The sequence below is a fragment of the Rhinoraja longicauda genome, chromosome 31, assembly GCF_053455715.1.
Source record: "Rhinoraja longicauda isolate Sanriku21f chromosome 31, sRhiLon1.1, whole genome shotgun sequence".
Classification (NCBI taxonomy): Eukaryota; Metazoa; Chordata; class Chondrichthyes; order Rajiformes; family Arhynchobatidae; genus Rhinoraja; species Rhinoraja longicauda.
In genome coordinates this window covers 3,973,322-3,988,980 of record NC_135983.1, presented here as the reverse complement: position 1 = coordinate 3,988,980, position 15,659 = coordinate 3,973,322, and the positions used below count along the sequence as shown (strand labels likewise).

Below are 15,659 nucleotides of genomic sequence, written 5' to 3'. Positions count from 1 at the left end.
CTGCCCTCTGTGGCAGAGAATTCCACAAATTCACAACTCCCTGGGTGAAAAAGTTCCTTCTCACCTCAGTTTTAAATGGCCTCCCCTTTATTCTAAGACTGTGGCCCCTGGTTCTGGACTCCCCAAAATTGGGAACATTTTTCCTGCATCTGCATTCTATATGGCTCTATAAGATTCCCTCTCATCCTTCTAAACTCCAGTGAATACAAGCCTAGTCTTTCCAATCTTTCCTCATATGTCAGTCCCAGGGATCAATCTCGTGAACCTACGCTGCACTGCCTCAATTACAAGGATGTCCTTCCACAAATTAGGAGACCAAAACTGTACACAATACTCCAGATGTGGTCTTACCAGGGCCCTATACAACTGCAGAAGAACCTCTTTACTCCTATACTGAAATCCTCTCGATAGATAGATAGATAGAAGTTTATTTGTCATTCCACCCCTTACAGATCATGCAACGAATGGGAGAAAACAGAGTGCCGCCGGGGGCCATAATGCAATACAGATACAAAACATATAGACAGGGGATGACAGTACAGTACAATACGGCGGCACGGTGGCGCAGCGGTAGAGTTGCTGCCTTACAGCGAATGCAGCGCCGGAGACTCAGGTTCGATCCTGACTACGGGCGCCGTCTGTACGGAGTTTGTACGTTCTCCCCGTGACCTGCGTGGGTTTTCTCCGAGATCTTCGGTTTCCTCCCACACTCCAAAGACGCACATGTTTGTAGGTTAATTGACTGGGTAAATGTAAAAATTGTCCCTAGTGTGTGTAGGATGGTGTTAATGTGCGGGGATCGCTGGGCGGCGCGGACTCGGTGGGCCGAAGGGCCTGTTTCCGCGCTGTATCTCTAAATACAATTAAAAATAAATAAATAGATACAGTACAATACAATTAGACAGTGCAATACAATACATATAGACAGGGGATTAAAGCATGTAAAAGGTAAAGCATTTAACCTAGAGTTTAAAGCATGTAAACGGTGAATTAAAAACCATCAAAGAGAGCAGGTTAATTATTGATTGCACATTAAATGAGATTATAAAGTGCAGAGTGCTGGGTGTGTGTAGTGTGGGAGGAAACCAGAACACCCGGAGAAAACCCACGCGGTCGCAGGGAGAACGTACAAACTCCACACAGACAGCACCCGTAGTCAGGATGGACCCCGGGTCTCTGGTGCTGTAAGGCAGCAACTCTACCGCTGTTCACCGAGAAATTGTCCTCCTGCAGTTGAATGGTGACTGGATGCATCTTAATTTCTCACACATAGTAGTGGGCAGCTTGACATACCTTCCTGGCTGGCGATAAATTAAAACCTGTGATTGCTCGGGGCGCAGAGAGGATCCTGAAAACAATGGCAACCGGTGACAAGAACAAGATGCGGACTCTTATACATCGGCGAGACCAAACGTAGACTGGGCGATCGTTTTGGTGAACACCTTCGCTCAGTCCGTCTGGACCTACCTGATCTCGCGGTTGCTGACCACTGACTTCCCTTCCCATTCCCACATTGACCTTTCTGGCCTGGGTCTCCTCCATTGTCAGAGTGAGGCTAAACACAAACCTCATGTTTCGCTTGGGCAGCTTAGAACTCAGCGGTATGAATCTTGATGTCTCTAACTTCAAGTAACCCTTGCATCCCCTCTCTCTCCGTCCCTCCCCCAGCCTAGTTGTTGTACTAGTTTCAATGTCGTCCTGGTGAATTTCATTGTCTGTAACTCGTTTTCACCTAGCCTGTTTCCTTTATAATTGTCACTTATTTTGCATGTCTTTCATTCATTTGTTCCATAACTCCCTATATCACCGTCTGTATCTCTCGTATCCCTTTCCCCTGACTCTCAGTCTGGAGGGTCTCGACCGGAAACGTCACCCATTCCTCCTCTCCGGAGATGCTGCCTGTCCCGCCGAGTTACTCCAGCATTTCGTGCCTGTCCAAGAACAAGAGGTTCACTCAGCTCTGGCAAGTGGTTTGATGCTCGTTGTGCCGTGCGTCATTGGTCATGTACCAACCTCCAGTAAAGCTCCAGTGTTTGTTTCCGCGCTCGTTTGTCACGGAGCCTCTGTGGTACACACGCCGAATTCTTCCCAGGATTTCTGGAGCGTGGTCGTTTCTGTTTGGAATATCCCTTTTGGAATGTCCCTGCTGTAACTTTAGATCGGGGAGTCAGATTCATTCACGGTGATTGATGTACAGTGGTATTTAATTCTGTCAGCTATAAACATTTTGCACTTTAATATTGCTTTACTTATTCACAGGATAGGATCGCAGGCAAGATATCATGTTTACTGCCTCTTGGTGGCTTATTGACCATTTATGTGGGCAGATATACAGGAGTGACATTGTAGACACAAAAGTACTGGAGTAACTCAGCGGGTCAGGCAGCAGCTCTGGAGAATGGGCGACATTTCGGGTCAGGACACTTCCTCAGAAGAAGGGTCCCGCCCCGAAACGTCACCCATCCTTTTTTTCCAGAGGTGCTGTCTGACCCATTGTGTTACGCCAGCACATTGTGTTTATCTTCTGTATAAACCAGCATCTGTAATTCCTTTCTGCCCAAGAGAAAGTTGAGCTTATAGGACTTGGTATTACAATCCCTACTGTGATCGGCACCTTCTTAATCTCTTGAGTGGGGGTAGGGGTAAAGACTTCATTGGGGTCATCAGATGGGCACCCTCCTTCCTTGGTGTTTCGTTGATAGGCCCACGACACCTCCAGAAGGCACAACAGCGATACCTGGCGTCTCAGGTGCGCTCCCCTCCGTCTTTACCCCTGTTACTGGTCATTTTGCAGCCCATTTGGAGTCTTTCCTCTTCAGCCACAGCCAGTTGCTGCTTCGCTCGGCAGCCTCTGACAGCGACCTGACGGCTTGCCGGAAGGCCTGTCCTCGGACTCCCATTCCCTTCAGGAGTCTGGTTGTTGACATGGCTACAAACCCTCTACAACCAACCTCTACAGGGCAAAACATTATTGTGGGGCTGTGTCACAAACAAGCCGAACTGGGTAAGAATGGCAGATTCAGAAACTGTGCATCACCGGACTCAGGAACAGCTTCCTCCCCTCTGAAATCAGGCTTCTGAATGGTCCTTCCATAAGCCAGGGTACTGTCTGATTCACCTCTACCCAATTGCGGACATTGGACTTTGTCTGTGGAACTGATGCGCTACAATGCTGAGAACTATATTCTGCACTCTGTATCTTCCCCTTTGCTCTACCTATTGTACTTGAGTTTGACTGGTTTGTATTTATGTACAGTATTATATGAGCTGAATGGATGGCAAAGCTATTCACTCTACCTCAATACATGTAACAATAATAAACCTAAACCTAAATCAATAGGGATATTAGCGAACCAGATATGCTTTTAACAGTCTAAGTTTTATTGTTGCCATGACTGATGTTGGCTTTTAAACTCTAAATGTCATTTGATTACTTGAATGTAAATTCCCTTGGTGGAATATGAACTCCTGTCTCCACATGTCTGAACACCAGTCCAAGAATGTAATCATTAATCCAGAGCAAGACTTGCTGTTTGTTCTCCACATTGACAGCCTTCTCTGCTGACGTTATGCCGGTCTAATGGGCTGCTGGTGAGTGTTGCCATGGTTTAGTTTAGTTTAGTTTAGTTTAGTTTTGAGATACAGCGCGGAAACAGGCCCTTCGGCCCACCGAGTCCGCACCGACCAGCGATCCCCGCACACTAATGCTACACTCACTCGGGACAATTTACATTTATACCAAGCCGTTTAGCCTACAAACCTGTACCGTCTTTGGAGTGTGGGAGGAAATCAGAGCACCCAGAGAAAACCCACGCAGGTCAGACTGAGTAAGAGCTGCTGCCTTACAGCGCCAGGGATCTGGGTTTGATCCTGACCATGCGAGCTGTCTCTGTGGAGTTTGTACGTTCTCCCTGTGACTGCGTGGGTTATCCCCGGGTGCTCCGGTTTCCTCCCACACTCCAAAGACATACAGGTTTGTATGTTAATTGGCTTCTGTCAATTGTGAATTGTCCCTAGTGTACGGGGTGATCGCTGGTCAGCACGGACTTAGTGGACTGAAGGGCCTGTTTCTGCGCTGTATCTCTAAAGTAAAGTCTAAAGTCGCTAAGTGGTACGACTTATAGTAGGAGGCCAAGTCAATGGATATTTTTAAGGTACAGATAAATAGATTCTTGATTAGTACGGGTGTCAGAGATTATGGGGAGAAGGCTAGAGAATGGGGTTAGGAGGAAGAGATAGATCAGCCACGATAGAATGGCGGAATAGACTTGATGGGCGGAATGGCCTAATTCTGCTGCTGTCACCTATGAACATGAACTTATACTGTTCATCAGTAGGACCAAGGAGTTCAAGTCCATTGTTCCCTGAGAGTGGCAACATGGGGAGATCTGTTGGTGAAGAAGGCACTCGGCATGTTTGCTTCCATAGATCAGAGCATGGAATATATTAGTTGGGATCCTATGTTGTAACTGTACAAAGCACTGGTTGGACTGCCTTTGGAGTGTTGTCAGCTGTTCTGGTCACCACATTACTTGCAGTGGAGAGAGTGCAGATGAGAGTCACCTGTGAGTGACTCACGGGTCACTCCCCCCCCCCCCCCCTCACTCACCTGTATCCACCTATCACTCACCAGGATAGACACCAAAAGCTGGAGTAACTCAGCGGGTCAGGCAGCATCTCTGGAGAAAAGGAATAGGTGACGTTTCGGGTTAAGAGCCTCATCTATTCCTTTCTGACCCACTGAGTTACTCCAGCATTTTCGTGTCTATCTTCGCTTTAAACCAGCACCGGCAGTTCCTTCCTACACATATCACTCGACAGGCTTTGTTCTGCCCACGCCTCTCATCCAGCTTTCTCCCCACTTCACTACAATCAGTCTGAAGAATGGTCCTGACCTGAAACGTCGCCCATCCTTGTTGTCCGGGGATGCTGCCTGACCCGCTGAGCTACTCCTGCGCTGTGAGTCCCTGCTTTAGATTTGCAAGGTCCTGCTTCATGTGCTCTCTTATAATTTTTGCCAAGCCCCATGTTCCACTTCCCTTCAAACTTGCTGGTTTCCATGTGCGTTTGCTAACAATGAAGTGAATTTCAAGTGTGTTGGGGACATTGATAGGAATAGCATGCTTTAGTCCACAAAGTCGGTCAGTCCAGTACCACCAATGTCCTGAACATTTCAGGTTATCAGAGCTTTATTGCAATAGATCTAAGGTAGATGGGTATTTGCAGACGAGGGCTGAACATCTACCGCCCACCGTGCTTCTGTTAGCATATTTTTGTTCTCTGCAGCTGTAAAAGATAGATCTACAAGATTAACTACAAATGGTGATGCCTGGATTTGAAGAATTCTTGAGGCATTCCAGCTTCACCAATGTTAAGGTTTTGGTTTATTCGTGTCAGATGTACTGAGCTGTGTCCTGCATGCTATCCGCACAGATCAGATAACACCATGCAGTACAATCAAGTCCAACTCACGTACAATAGGCAGAGCAAAGGGGAAGATACAGAGTGCAGAATATAGTTCTCAGCATTGTAGCGCACCTGTTCCAGAGACAAAGTCCAATGTCCGCAATGGGGTAGAGGTGAGTGTGCAGGAAGGAACTGCAGATGCTGGTTTAAACCGAACATAGACACGAAATGCTGGAGTAACTCAGCGGGACAGGCAGCATGAGGTTGCGGTTCAGGACCCCTCTTCAGACGGAGTGATTTTCCGGATTGGAACCCTTCTTCGGACTACCCATCCAGACCCAAAACGTCACCCATCCATGTTCTCCAAAGCTGTTGCCTGACCCGCTGAGTTACTCCAGCACTCTGTGAAACGTCACCTATTCATGTTCTCCACAGATGCTGCCTGACCCGCTGAGTTACTCCAGCACTCTGTGAAACGTCACCTATTCATGTTCTCCAGAGATGCTGCCTGACCCGCTGAGTTACTCCAGTACTTTGCGCCTATCTTCCTTTACTTTGCAGCTGTGTCCCATTGTTTGTGTTTCTCTCTACCTGGTGAAAACATCTCAATATCGACCCTTTAGATCTTGCATCTTTGAATCCAGTCATTCTTCATTCTTTGAAACTCCAAGGAGTACAGACCCAGACTCTGTAGCCTCTCATGATAGGACTACGCTGACACATTTGATTGATAAGTTGCTCCTCCAGTGTGCCATAGTGAGGCCCAGTGTAAATTGGAGGAACAGCACCTCATATTTCGCCTGGGCAGCTTGCACCCCAGCGGTATGAACATTGACTTCTCCAACTTCAGATAGTTCCTCTGTCCCTCTCTTTCCCCTCCCCTTCCCAGTTCTCCCATTAGCCTTCCTGTCTCCTACTATATCCTATCTTTGTCCCCTTCCCTTGACATCAGTCTGAAGAAGGGCCTCGACCCAAAACGTCACCCATTCCTTCTCTCCCGAGATGCAGCCTGACCCGCTGAGTTACTCCAGCATTTTGTGTCCACCTTCGACACATTGAATTGATAAGCTCAGTACTGTGGTGCGTGCATTCATTTGCTTAGAAATCCTGGTCTGACCAATATTACCACCTCCAGTGTAGGAATGAAACACGGACTGCATGTTTGATGTTGACCTAGATACACCCAACCGGGCATTGGGCATTTAAGGTTGACATTCTGCAGAATATGGTGGGTGTGAATAATAGCAACATTTGTAGTTTAAGAAGGTTTATTGCAGCTGTTAATGGTTATACTGGAACTGTCAAAAACACTGTTACAAATGACACTAGGCTCTTCAAACTGGACAGCAAAGGCTCAAAGTTGGAAACGCAAACTGTACTAAACAAAGTTAGCAAAACACAGAGGAGATGTACAATACAGAGCATACAAGACATGTTGTAATGTACTGGAAGATGCGGTATAAATAACAATGGTGTGCACTGCTCCTTTTCCCATCTAAAACATCCCTAGGGTTGGTAAAATTATTACCTATATAAGACTCATCAACGTAAGTAGGCATGAATTGGAAAACACAGAATTAGTAAACAAACATTCACAAACACATAAAAACACTCCCCTTATTGTCGATGATGTTTTTTTAGCTGCAATATCAACAATATTTCTGATCTCTCAGGAAAATGGAAAAAGGCCAGAGAGAATTTCTGGTGGATTACTCCTTTACCATCAGTTTGTGCAAAATTCCACCTCTCCCAATATTTTAGAGGGACAGATTGCACCATTTATAATAAAAGGTTTTACTTTCAGTAAGTTTACTATTAGCAAGTTTTTGGTCGCACATTTGGCACAGCTGCTGCCTCACAGCACCAGAGATCCGGGTTGGATCCTGACCTTGGATACTGTCTGTGTGGAGTTTGCACGTTCTCCCTGTGACTGCGTGGGTTTCCTCCGGGTGCTCCGGTTTCCTCCGGGTGCTCCGGTTTCCTTCCACATCCCAAAGACGTGCGGGTTTGTGGGTTAATTGGCCCTCTGTAAATTGCCCCCTAGTGTGTAGGGAGTGGATGAGAAAGTGGGATAACATGAAACTTGTGTGAACGGGTGATCGATGAACTTGGTGTGGACTTGGTGGGCCGAAGGGCATGTTTCCATGCTGTCTCTCTAATCTAAACTGAATCTATTAAGTGACTGAGACGCACATGACTGGCTGCCTTTGTCACTGATATCCCATTTGAAATCTCATGGCCGCTGTGTGTTTCCCACCCTTTGTGTCATTGTGAATTGATGAAGTGAGATATATTTTGTTGTCAGAAGACAAAGTGGGGCAGCACAATGGCGCAGCCTTAGAGTTGCTGCCTCACAGCGCCAGAGAACTGGATGTGATCCTGACTACGGGTGCTGTCTGTATGGAGTTTGTGTGTTCTTCCTGGGAACACGTGGGTTTTCTCTGGGTGCTCCAGTTTCCTCCCACACTCCAAAGACATATGGGTTTGTAGGTTAATTGCTTTGGTAAAATTGTAAATTGACCCTGGTGTGTGTGGGATAGTGTTAGTGTACGGGGTGATCGCTGGTCGACGCGGACTCGATGGGCCGAAGGGCCTGTTTCCGTGCTGTATCTCTAAAGAAGATTGTCACCTTTCATGTTAGTGGTGCATATCTTCCAAGAATTACATATTGGAGATTATTTAGAAGCAAGGAAACTACAGATGCTGGTTTACAAAAGAGGACACAAAGTCCTGGAGTAACTCAGAGCATCATGACCTGCTGAGTTACTCCAGCACTGCGTGTCATCGGGAATTATTTACCTATTTAAAAGAGATTTGCCAATATATGTTTCTGATGTGGAAAGCCTTGTGGCAGGATTTCTAAAGGTGAGCGTGTGTGACTCATTTTCCAACTTTAAAAAGTAGTTTCTTCATTCATAGCACTGATAGTCTGAGAGTGGCTGTTAGAGGCATAGATTGGACTCATTGTCAAGCAGAATTGGGGATGAATGGTTTTGGCAGTCTTTCAGCATATGGTTTACAAAACAAGACACAGAGTGCTGGAGTAACTCAGCCGGCTAGGCAGTACCTCTGGAGGACATGGATAGGTGACGTTTTGGGTCAGGAAGGAGGGTCCCAACAGCATAACCATCTACCATCAACTAGAGAGCTGTCCTGAGCCACCATCTACCTCATTGAAGACCCTTGGACTATCATTAATTGGACTTTATCTTGCACTAAACATTATTCACGTTATTCCCATTATGATGTATCTGTACACCGTGGACGGCTCGATTGCTATCATGTATTGTCCTTCCGCTGACCGGTTAGCACGCAACAAAAGCTTTTTAACTGTACGTGACAATGTACTAAACTAAACTAAAGCCGCCTATCCATGTCCTCCAGAGGTGCTGCCTGAGCCGCCGAGCTACTCCAGCGCTTTGTGTCGTGAGCTGAGCGTTTTGTGTCGTTGTTGACAGATAAGTGTGAGAGCGCACGCTCGTTTTACACGCTGAGGAGACACATTGCCTGTGGGAATTCTCAGAGTTAATGGCCGCAGGTCTCCGCCGACCCACAGATCCATCAGAGCTCCTTCCCTGCGTCAGAACCTACAGAACAACGTCGACCCGGCGATTCTACACGGCCAAGGTTTTGCTTTGGTGGACAGCGCCATTGGTCAGTGCGAGTCGCGGTGAATGGCTTTCATATAGTGACTGGTGCCCTCCTGCCCTTTGGCACAATGTCTTCACCACTTCTACCCCTCACACTGCCAACCTTCTTATGTACCAAATGCTGCCCCGGGCAAATACTAAATTCTGGTCTCAGCAAAAAGAAATTAAAAAAACCTCCCAAACACAAATCATTTATTTATTTCTAGTACCATTTTTTTAAAGAAGACTTTTAAGCACATATCTGTATTCAGCATTTTTACCTGCAATTGCTGTTACGCGAGGGAAATTTTTTTTTGCTTACATGACATAATTCTTTATGTTGTAGGTAATAAATACATAGACAGTATTCTTTTCATCTTGAAGAATAAGCACAGCTTGGTATATAACGTGTTGTATGGCTGATTTCATATACGGGGCACTTTTCAGTTCTGCTTCCCATTGTTTCAGGACCCTGGTTTGTTGTCTCAGTGGAAAGTGTTGGGGTTAGGTCGGATCATCATGATGACGGACTTGAGGGAGTAGGCACCACCCCTGAACTCTGCCCAGTACACGCCATCCTGGTACTTGCTCCGATAGTGCCCGCCTCGGTACCACACACCATTGAGGTTCGAATGGGCACAGGCATTGTACCACCAGCCGCCCTTCTGGTAGTGGGCACAGTTCCCTGCAAAGACAAAGTCACATCTGAGTGTAAGAAGATAACTGCCGATGCCGGTACAGATCAAAGGTATTTATTCACAAAATGCTGGAGTAACTCAGCGGGTCAGGCAGCATCTCAGGAGAGAAGGAATGGGTGACGTTTCGGGTCGAGACCCTTCTTCAGACTGATGTCAGGGGGGCGGGACAAAGGAAGGATACAGGTGGAGACAGGAAGATGGAGGGAGAACTGGGAAGGGGAGGGGAAGAGAGTGACACAGAGCAACTATCTAAAGTTGGAGAAGTCAATGTTCATACCGCTGGGCTGCAAGCTGCCCAAGCGAAATATGAGGTGCTGTTCCTCCAATTTCCGGTGGGCCTCACTATGGCACTGGAGGAGGCCCATGACAGAAAGGTCAGACTGGGAGTGGGAGGGGGAGTTGAAGTGCTCAGCCACCGGGAGATCAGGTTGGTTAAGGCGGCCTGAGCGGAGGTGTTGAGCGAAACGATCGCCGAGCCTGTGTTTGGTCTCGCCGATGTAAAGAAGTTGACATCTAGAGCAGCGGATACAATAGATGAGGTTGGAGGAGGTGCAGGTGAACCTCTGCCTCACCTGGAAAGACTGTTTGGGTCCTTGGATGGAGTTGAGGGGGGGAAGTAAAGGGACAGGTGTTGCATCTCCTGCAGGGGAAAGTGACATCTGAGTCACATCTGAGTATGGGAGTAAAGAGGTCCTTCTGCAGTTGTACACAGCCCTGCTGAGACCACACCTGGAGTACTGTGTGCGCAGTTATGGTCTCCTAATTTTTGAGGTAGGACGTCCTTGCTATTCAGGCAGTGCAGCGTAGGTTCACGAGGTTAATCCCCGGTCCCGCCCCCTCCCCTGACATCAGACTGAAGAAGGGTCTCGACCCGAAACGTCACCCATTCCTTCTCTCCCAAGGTGCTGCCTGACCCGCTGAGTTACTCCAGCATTTTGTGTCTACTTCATGATAGCTGCCCTTTCAAATGCCCTCACAGTCCTGAGTTTCATTGTGATGAACAATCACAGGAAATAATTAATTGCGTTTGGTATTAAAAATATTTCTGTTGTGAAAAAAACAAAAATGACATGTTACAAAAACTGTACTTCATTACCTTGAAGTGTCTGTACAGAAAAAACCCCACTGTATAGTGCGTGAGATAATGCTTTCAATGAAAGGTCTTGTTAAGTTTTGTTGGGCTTTAAGGCTATTCATAGAAACATAGAAATTAGGTGCAGGAGTAGGCCATTCGGCCCTTCGAGCCTGCACCGCCATTCAATATGATCATGGCTGATCATCCAACTCAGTATCCTGTACCTGCCTTCTCTCCATACCCCCTGATCCCTTTAGCCACAAGGGCCAATGATAGTATCATGTTTCTGTATAGAAACCTTGTGCTGATGACACAAAGATGGGCAGCATTGTCCTGAACCTGGCTGGGAGCTTCAGATCACCCAGGTTCATAGGATATGTGGTCAGATCTGTGGCATGCGGCTCTCTGGCTGAGTAAAATTGTAAACCGTGTGTCGGATGATGTTGATGTGCGGGGATCGCTGGTCGGCGCGGGCTCGGTCGGCCAAAGAGCCTGTTTCCGCACCGTATCTCGAAACAGACTGGTTCCACCAAGATGCAGGATAGAACGCCACAGGAGATCCTTCTTCCCTGGGGCTATCAAACCGTGCAACTCCTCCCCCTTCTGTCGTGGGGTAGACTGAGGCTGAGACTGACCCTCCCCCCCTCCCCCACACACACAATCTCTGCACATCCCCCCAAGCCTTTCCACTCGTCACTTTAATTTCATGTTTCCCGTGTTTTGTGTTTTTGTGTTTTTATGACTGTTGGCAGATCAATTTCCCCCCTGGGATAAATAAAGTTATATCGTATTGTATCATTTCGTATCATATAGTAAACTAAGTAGCCCGCAGTGAGTCATAGAGTGATACAATGTGGAAACAGGCCCTTCGGCCCAACTTGTCCACACCGGCCAACATGTCCCAGCTACACTAGTCCCACCTTCCTCCAAACCTGTCCTATCCATGTATCTGTCTAACTGTTTCTTAAATGTCGGGATAGTCCCTGCCCCAACTACCTCCTCCGGCAGCTCGTTCCATACACCCACTAGCCTTTGTGTGAAAAAGTTACCCCTCAGATTCCTATTAAATCTTTTCCCCTTCACCTTGAACCAATGTCCTCTGGTCCTCGATTCCCCTACTTTGAGGCAAGAGACTCTGTGCATCTACCCGATCTATTCCTCTCGTGATTTTGTACACCTATATAAGATCACCCCTCATCCTCCTCTGCTCCATGGAATAGAGTCCCAGCCTGCTCAACCTCTCCCTATAGCTCACACCCTCTAGTCCTGGCAACATCCTCGTAAATCTCATCTGAACCCTTTCAAGCTTGACAATATCTCTCCTACAACACTGAAGAAGGGTCTCGACCCGAAATGTCACCCATTCCTTCTCTCCTGAGATGCTGCCTGACCTGCTGAGTTACTCCAGCATTTTGTGAATAAATCTCTCCTATAACATGGTGCACAGAGGTGGACACAATATTCTAAATGCGGCCTCACCAACGTCTTATACAACTGCACCATAACCTCCCAAGGTGTATACTCTCTACTCTGACTGATGACGGCCAGTGTGCTGGGCGGGATGTTGGCCTCACCTGTGTAGGTGTCGCGGTCCCGGTCCAGCGTGGTGAACTGTTTCCCATTGTGCCAGGTGAAGGAGTCGCCGGCGTTGCCGTGGTAGCGGCCCACCCGGAGCTTGTAGTTGTCGGTCTCGGGCTCCAGCCGGAAGCTGGCGTACTCAGCAAACACCTTGCGGCCCTGCCAGTCCTCCATGGTGATGAGCAGCTTGTAGTTGCCCTGGTTGGTCAGCCAGTAGATGTTCTCCAGACCCAGCCAGTACTCGCCGTCAATGTTACCGAACCCTTGCTGAGATGAGAAGGGGCGGAAAAGACCAAAACATGAGACCCAAATAGCTCACGTCAAGCTTGCCGCTCGAAGCTTACACATAATCTGCCCTTGGGGAACGCTGAAACAAAATCAAAAGACTAACAGAAGACAAGCCTTGTAAATTCCAGTACAAGAATGAGTCACTTAGCCAGCTACCAGCCCCGACTGCCTCCAGTTTCTCGCAGTGATGTTTTCAATGATGGTTGTTCATTCTTTTGAGCCATACGTCACACTGGGCAACTTTTACAACCTCATATCATCTGCGGGATACTGACAGGGGCTTAATTTCACTTTGTTTATGTGTCTGCTCTCTGTTCCTCGAATTGAGGTAAAGTTATAGCACGTTAACCCTTTCCCTCCCCGCTCACTGGCCGAGCGTTCTCCCCACACTCTCTAGTTGTTCATGTTCATCAGGTCTCGGAGCAGAACAAGGCCATTCGGCCCATCAAATCTACTCCACCGTTCAGTCACGGCTGATTTACATTTCCCTCTCAACTACATTCTCCTGCCTTCACCCCCGTTACCCCTGACACGCGTACTAACGAAAGAATCTGTCAAGTAATGTAAGAAAATAACTGCAGATGCTGGTACAAATCGAAGGTATTTATTCACAAAATGCTGGAGTAACCCAGCAGGTCATGCAGCATCTCAGGAGATTAATTTCACAAAATGCTTCAGTCTGAAGAAGGGTTTCGACCTGAAATGTCGCCCATTCCTTCTCTCCTGAGATGCTGCCTGACCTGCTGAGTTATTCCAGCATTTTGTGAATTAACACCAGAATCTGTCGAGCTCAGCCTTAAAAATATCCAATAATTTGGCCTGTCTGTGGCAATGAATTCCATAGATTCACCTCCTTACACTAAAGAAATTCCTCCTCATCTTTCCAAAGGTGTGTCCTCTTATTCTGAGGCTGTGACACTCAATTGTGTCGCTCAGATTGATATTAGTGGAAGTGGTAAATGTCTTTGCATCCAACACTTTTGATTCATTTTAGTTTTAGTTTTAAAGATACAGCGCAGAAATAGGCCCTTCGGCCCACCGGGTCCGCGCCGACCAGCGATCCCCGCACATTAACACTATCCTACACCCACCAGGGACAATTTTTACGTTTACCAAACCAATTAACCTACAAACCTGTACGGCTTTGGAGTGTGGGAGGAAACCGAAGATCTCGGAGAAAACCCACGCAGGTCACGGGGAGAACGTACAGGCAGCACCCGTAGTCGGGGGTCGAACCCAGTCTCGGGCGCTGCAAGCACTGTAAGGCAGCAACTCTACCGCTGTGCCACCGTGGTGGGTGAGTTTGGCTTAGCATCTGTGTGGTGTTTGGGATGGTAAATGATATGGTGAATGGGTTTGGAATGGGGATGAGCAGGCACGGTGTGGTGGGAAAGCTCGGGGAAAGGCAGCATGTTTGGGGGGGGGGGGGGGTCTGGACATCACCTGCAAAGTCAGCGTTTATGGCACATTCCTCACTGCCCGTGAGGTTGGTGGTGAGCCTCATTAAGTTCCAACCAGCTTTGGGTACAAGAACTCATTCTTCAGAACGAAGAAGATTACTTTGAATCTGACCTTTCTGCCCCGGGCCTCCTCCAGTGCCAGAGTGAGGCCCAGTGCAAATTGGAGGAACAGCACCTCATATTTTGCTTGGGTAGTTGACACCCCAGCGGTATGAACATTGACTTCTCTAACTTCAGGTAGTACCTGCTTCCTTTCTCTATCCCTCCTCCTTCCCAGTTCTCCCACTAGTATTCCTGTCTCTGACTACATCCTATCTTAGTTCAACCCCCTCCCCTGACATCAGTCTGAAGAAGGGTCTCGACTCGAAACGTCACCCATTCCTTCTCTCCCGAGATGCTGCCTGACCCGCTGAGGTACTCCAGCATTTTGTGTCCACCTTTGAATTAAATAAGGTTCAGGTCCTTTGCAATTAACGGTTAAGGTTCCGCTCGTAGAACAAAGAAACGTCACCTGTCCATGGTTTCCAGAGATGCTGCTTGACCTGCTGAATTACTCCAGCATTTTGTCTCTTTCTTTGCAAAACCAGCATCTGCAGTTCCCTGCGTCTCCATCGAACAGTACAGCATGGGAACAGGCCCTTCGGCCCACAATGTCTGTGCTGTCAATGATGCCAAGACCAACTCTTATCTGCCTGCACATATCCCACATTCCCTGCATATCCATGTGCATGTCCAAAAGTCTTTTAAATGCCACTGTCAATGACTCAATGACTCAACGATACCAACGTATCTGCCTCCACCACCACCCCTGGCACTCATCAGCCTCTGTGTAAAGGACATCTTGTCCCGTACATCTCCTTGCGTCTTGGGGAGGGGAAGGGGTGGGGTGGGGAAGGCGTATGTAGAAGCCCCCGTTCACGCTGGGCAGGGGGTGCCTGCAAGCCCTGTACCAACCAGCAACTCCAGTCTGCCAGTCGCTCGGATGTGCCAGCTGTCCACAGGTCCTTTATTCAGACCTAGCAAGGATGTGTGCTGACGAAGACAGACAGCTTTCTGTGAGTACGGCAGACTCACCCACCTCCACACTCATGGCCTTTACAGCCGGCAACGGGACCAGAAGCAGAGGCCACAGCTTAAGAATAAGGGGGTAGGACATTTAGAACAGAGATGAGAAAAAACTTTTCACCCAGAAAGTTGTGAATCTGTGGAATTCTCAAAAGGCAGTGGAAGCCAATTATCTGGATGCTTTCAAGAGAGAGTTAGATAGAGCTCTTAAAGATAGTGGAGTCAAGGGATTTGGGGAGAAGGCAGGAACGGGGTACTGATTGTGGATGATCAGCCACGATCACAGTGAATGGCGGTGCTGGCTCGAAGGGCCGAATGGCCTCCTCCTGCACCAATTGTCGATTGGGCCGTTCAGCCCCACAGTTTCTGACTTTCCAGACCACCCTCCCTCCCTGCAGTACCTCACTAGGTTTAGTTTAGTTTAGAGGTACAGCATGAAAACTGGCCCTTCGGCCCATTG

General features: G+C 47.9%; 2 protein-coding genes across 4 annotated transcripts in view; one reads left to right on the top strand and one right to left on the bottom strand.

Moving 5' to 3' along the window:
* Positions 1-15,659, top strand: part of ralgps1 (Ral GEF with PH domain and SH3 binding motif 1) — a 714,125-nt gene that overhangs the window by 323,838 nt on the left and 374,628 nt on the right. The window lies entirely within an intron of this gene.
* The window catches only part of angptl2b (angiopoietin-like 2b), a 50,372-nt gene continuing 41,369 nt past the window's right edge, over positions 6,657-15,659 (bottom strand). The window contains exons 4-5 of the mRNA XM_078425770.1: positions 12,383-12,653; positions 6,657-9,720 (exon numbers count right to left, since the gene is read on the bottom strand). Of these exons, the coding sequence (XP_078281896.1) occupies positions 9,521-9,720; positions 12,383-12,653 (471 nt within the window). The 3' untranslated portion in view covers positions 6,657-9,520. The remainder of the gene's footprint in view (positions 9,721-12,382; positions 12,654-15,659) is intronic.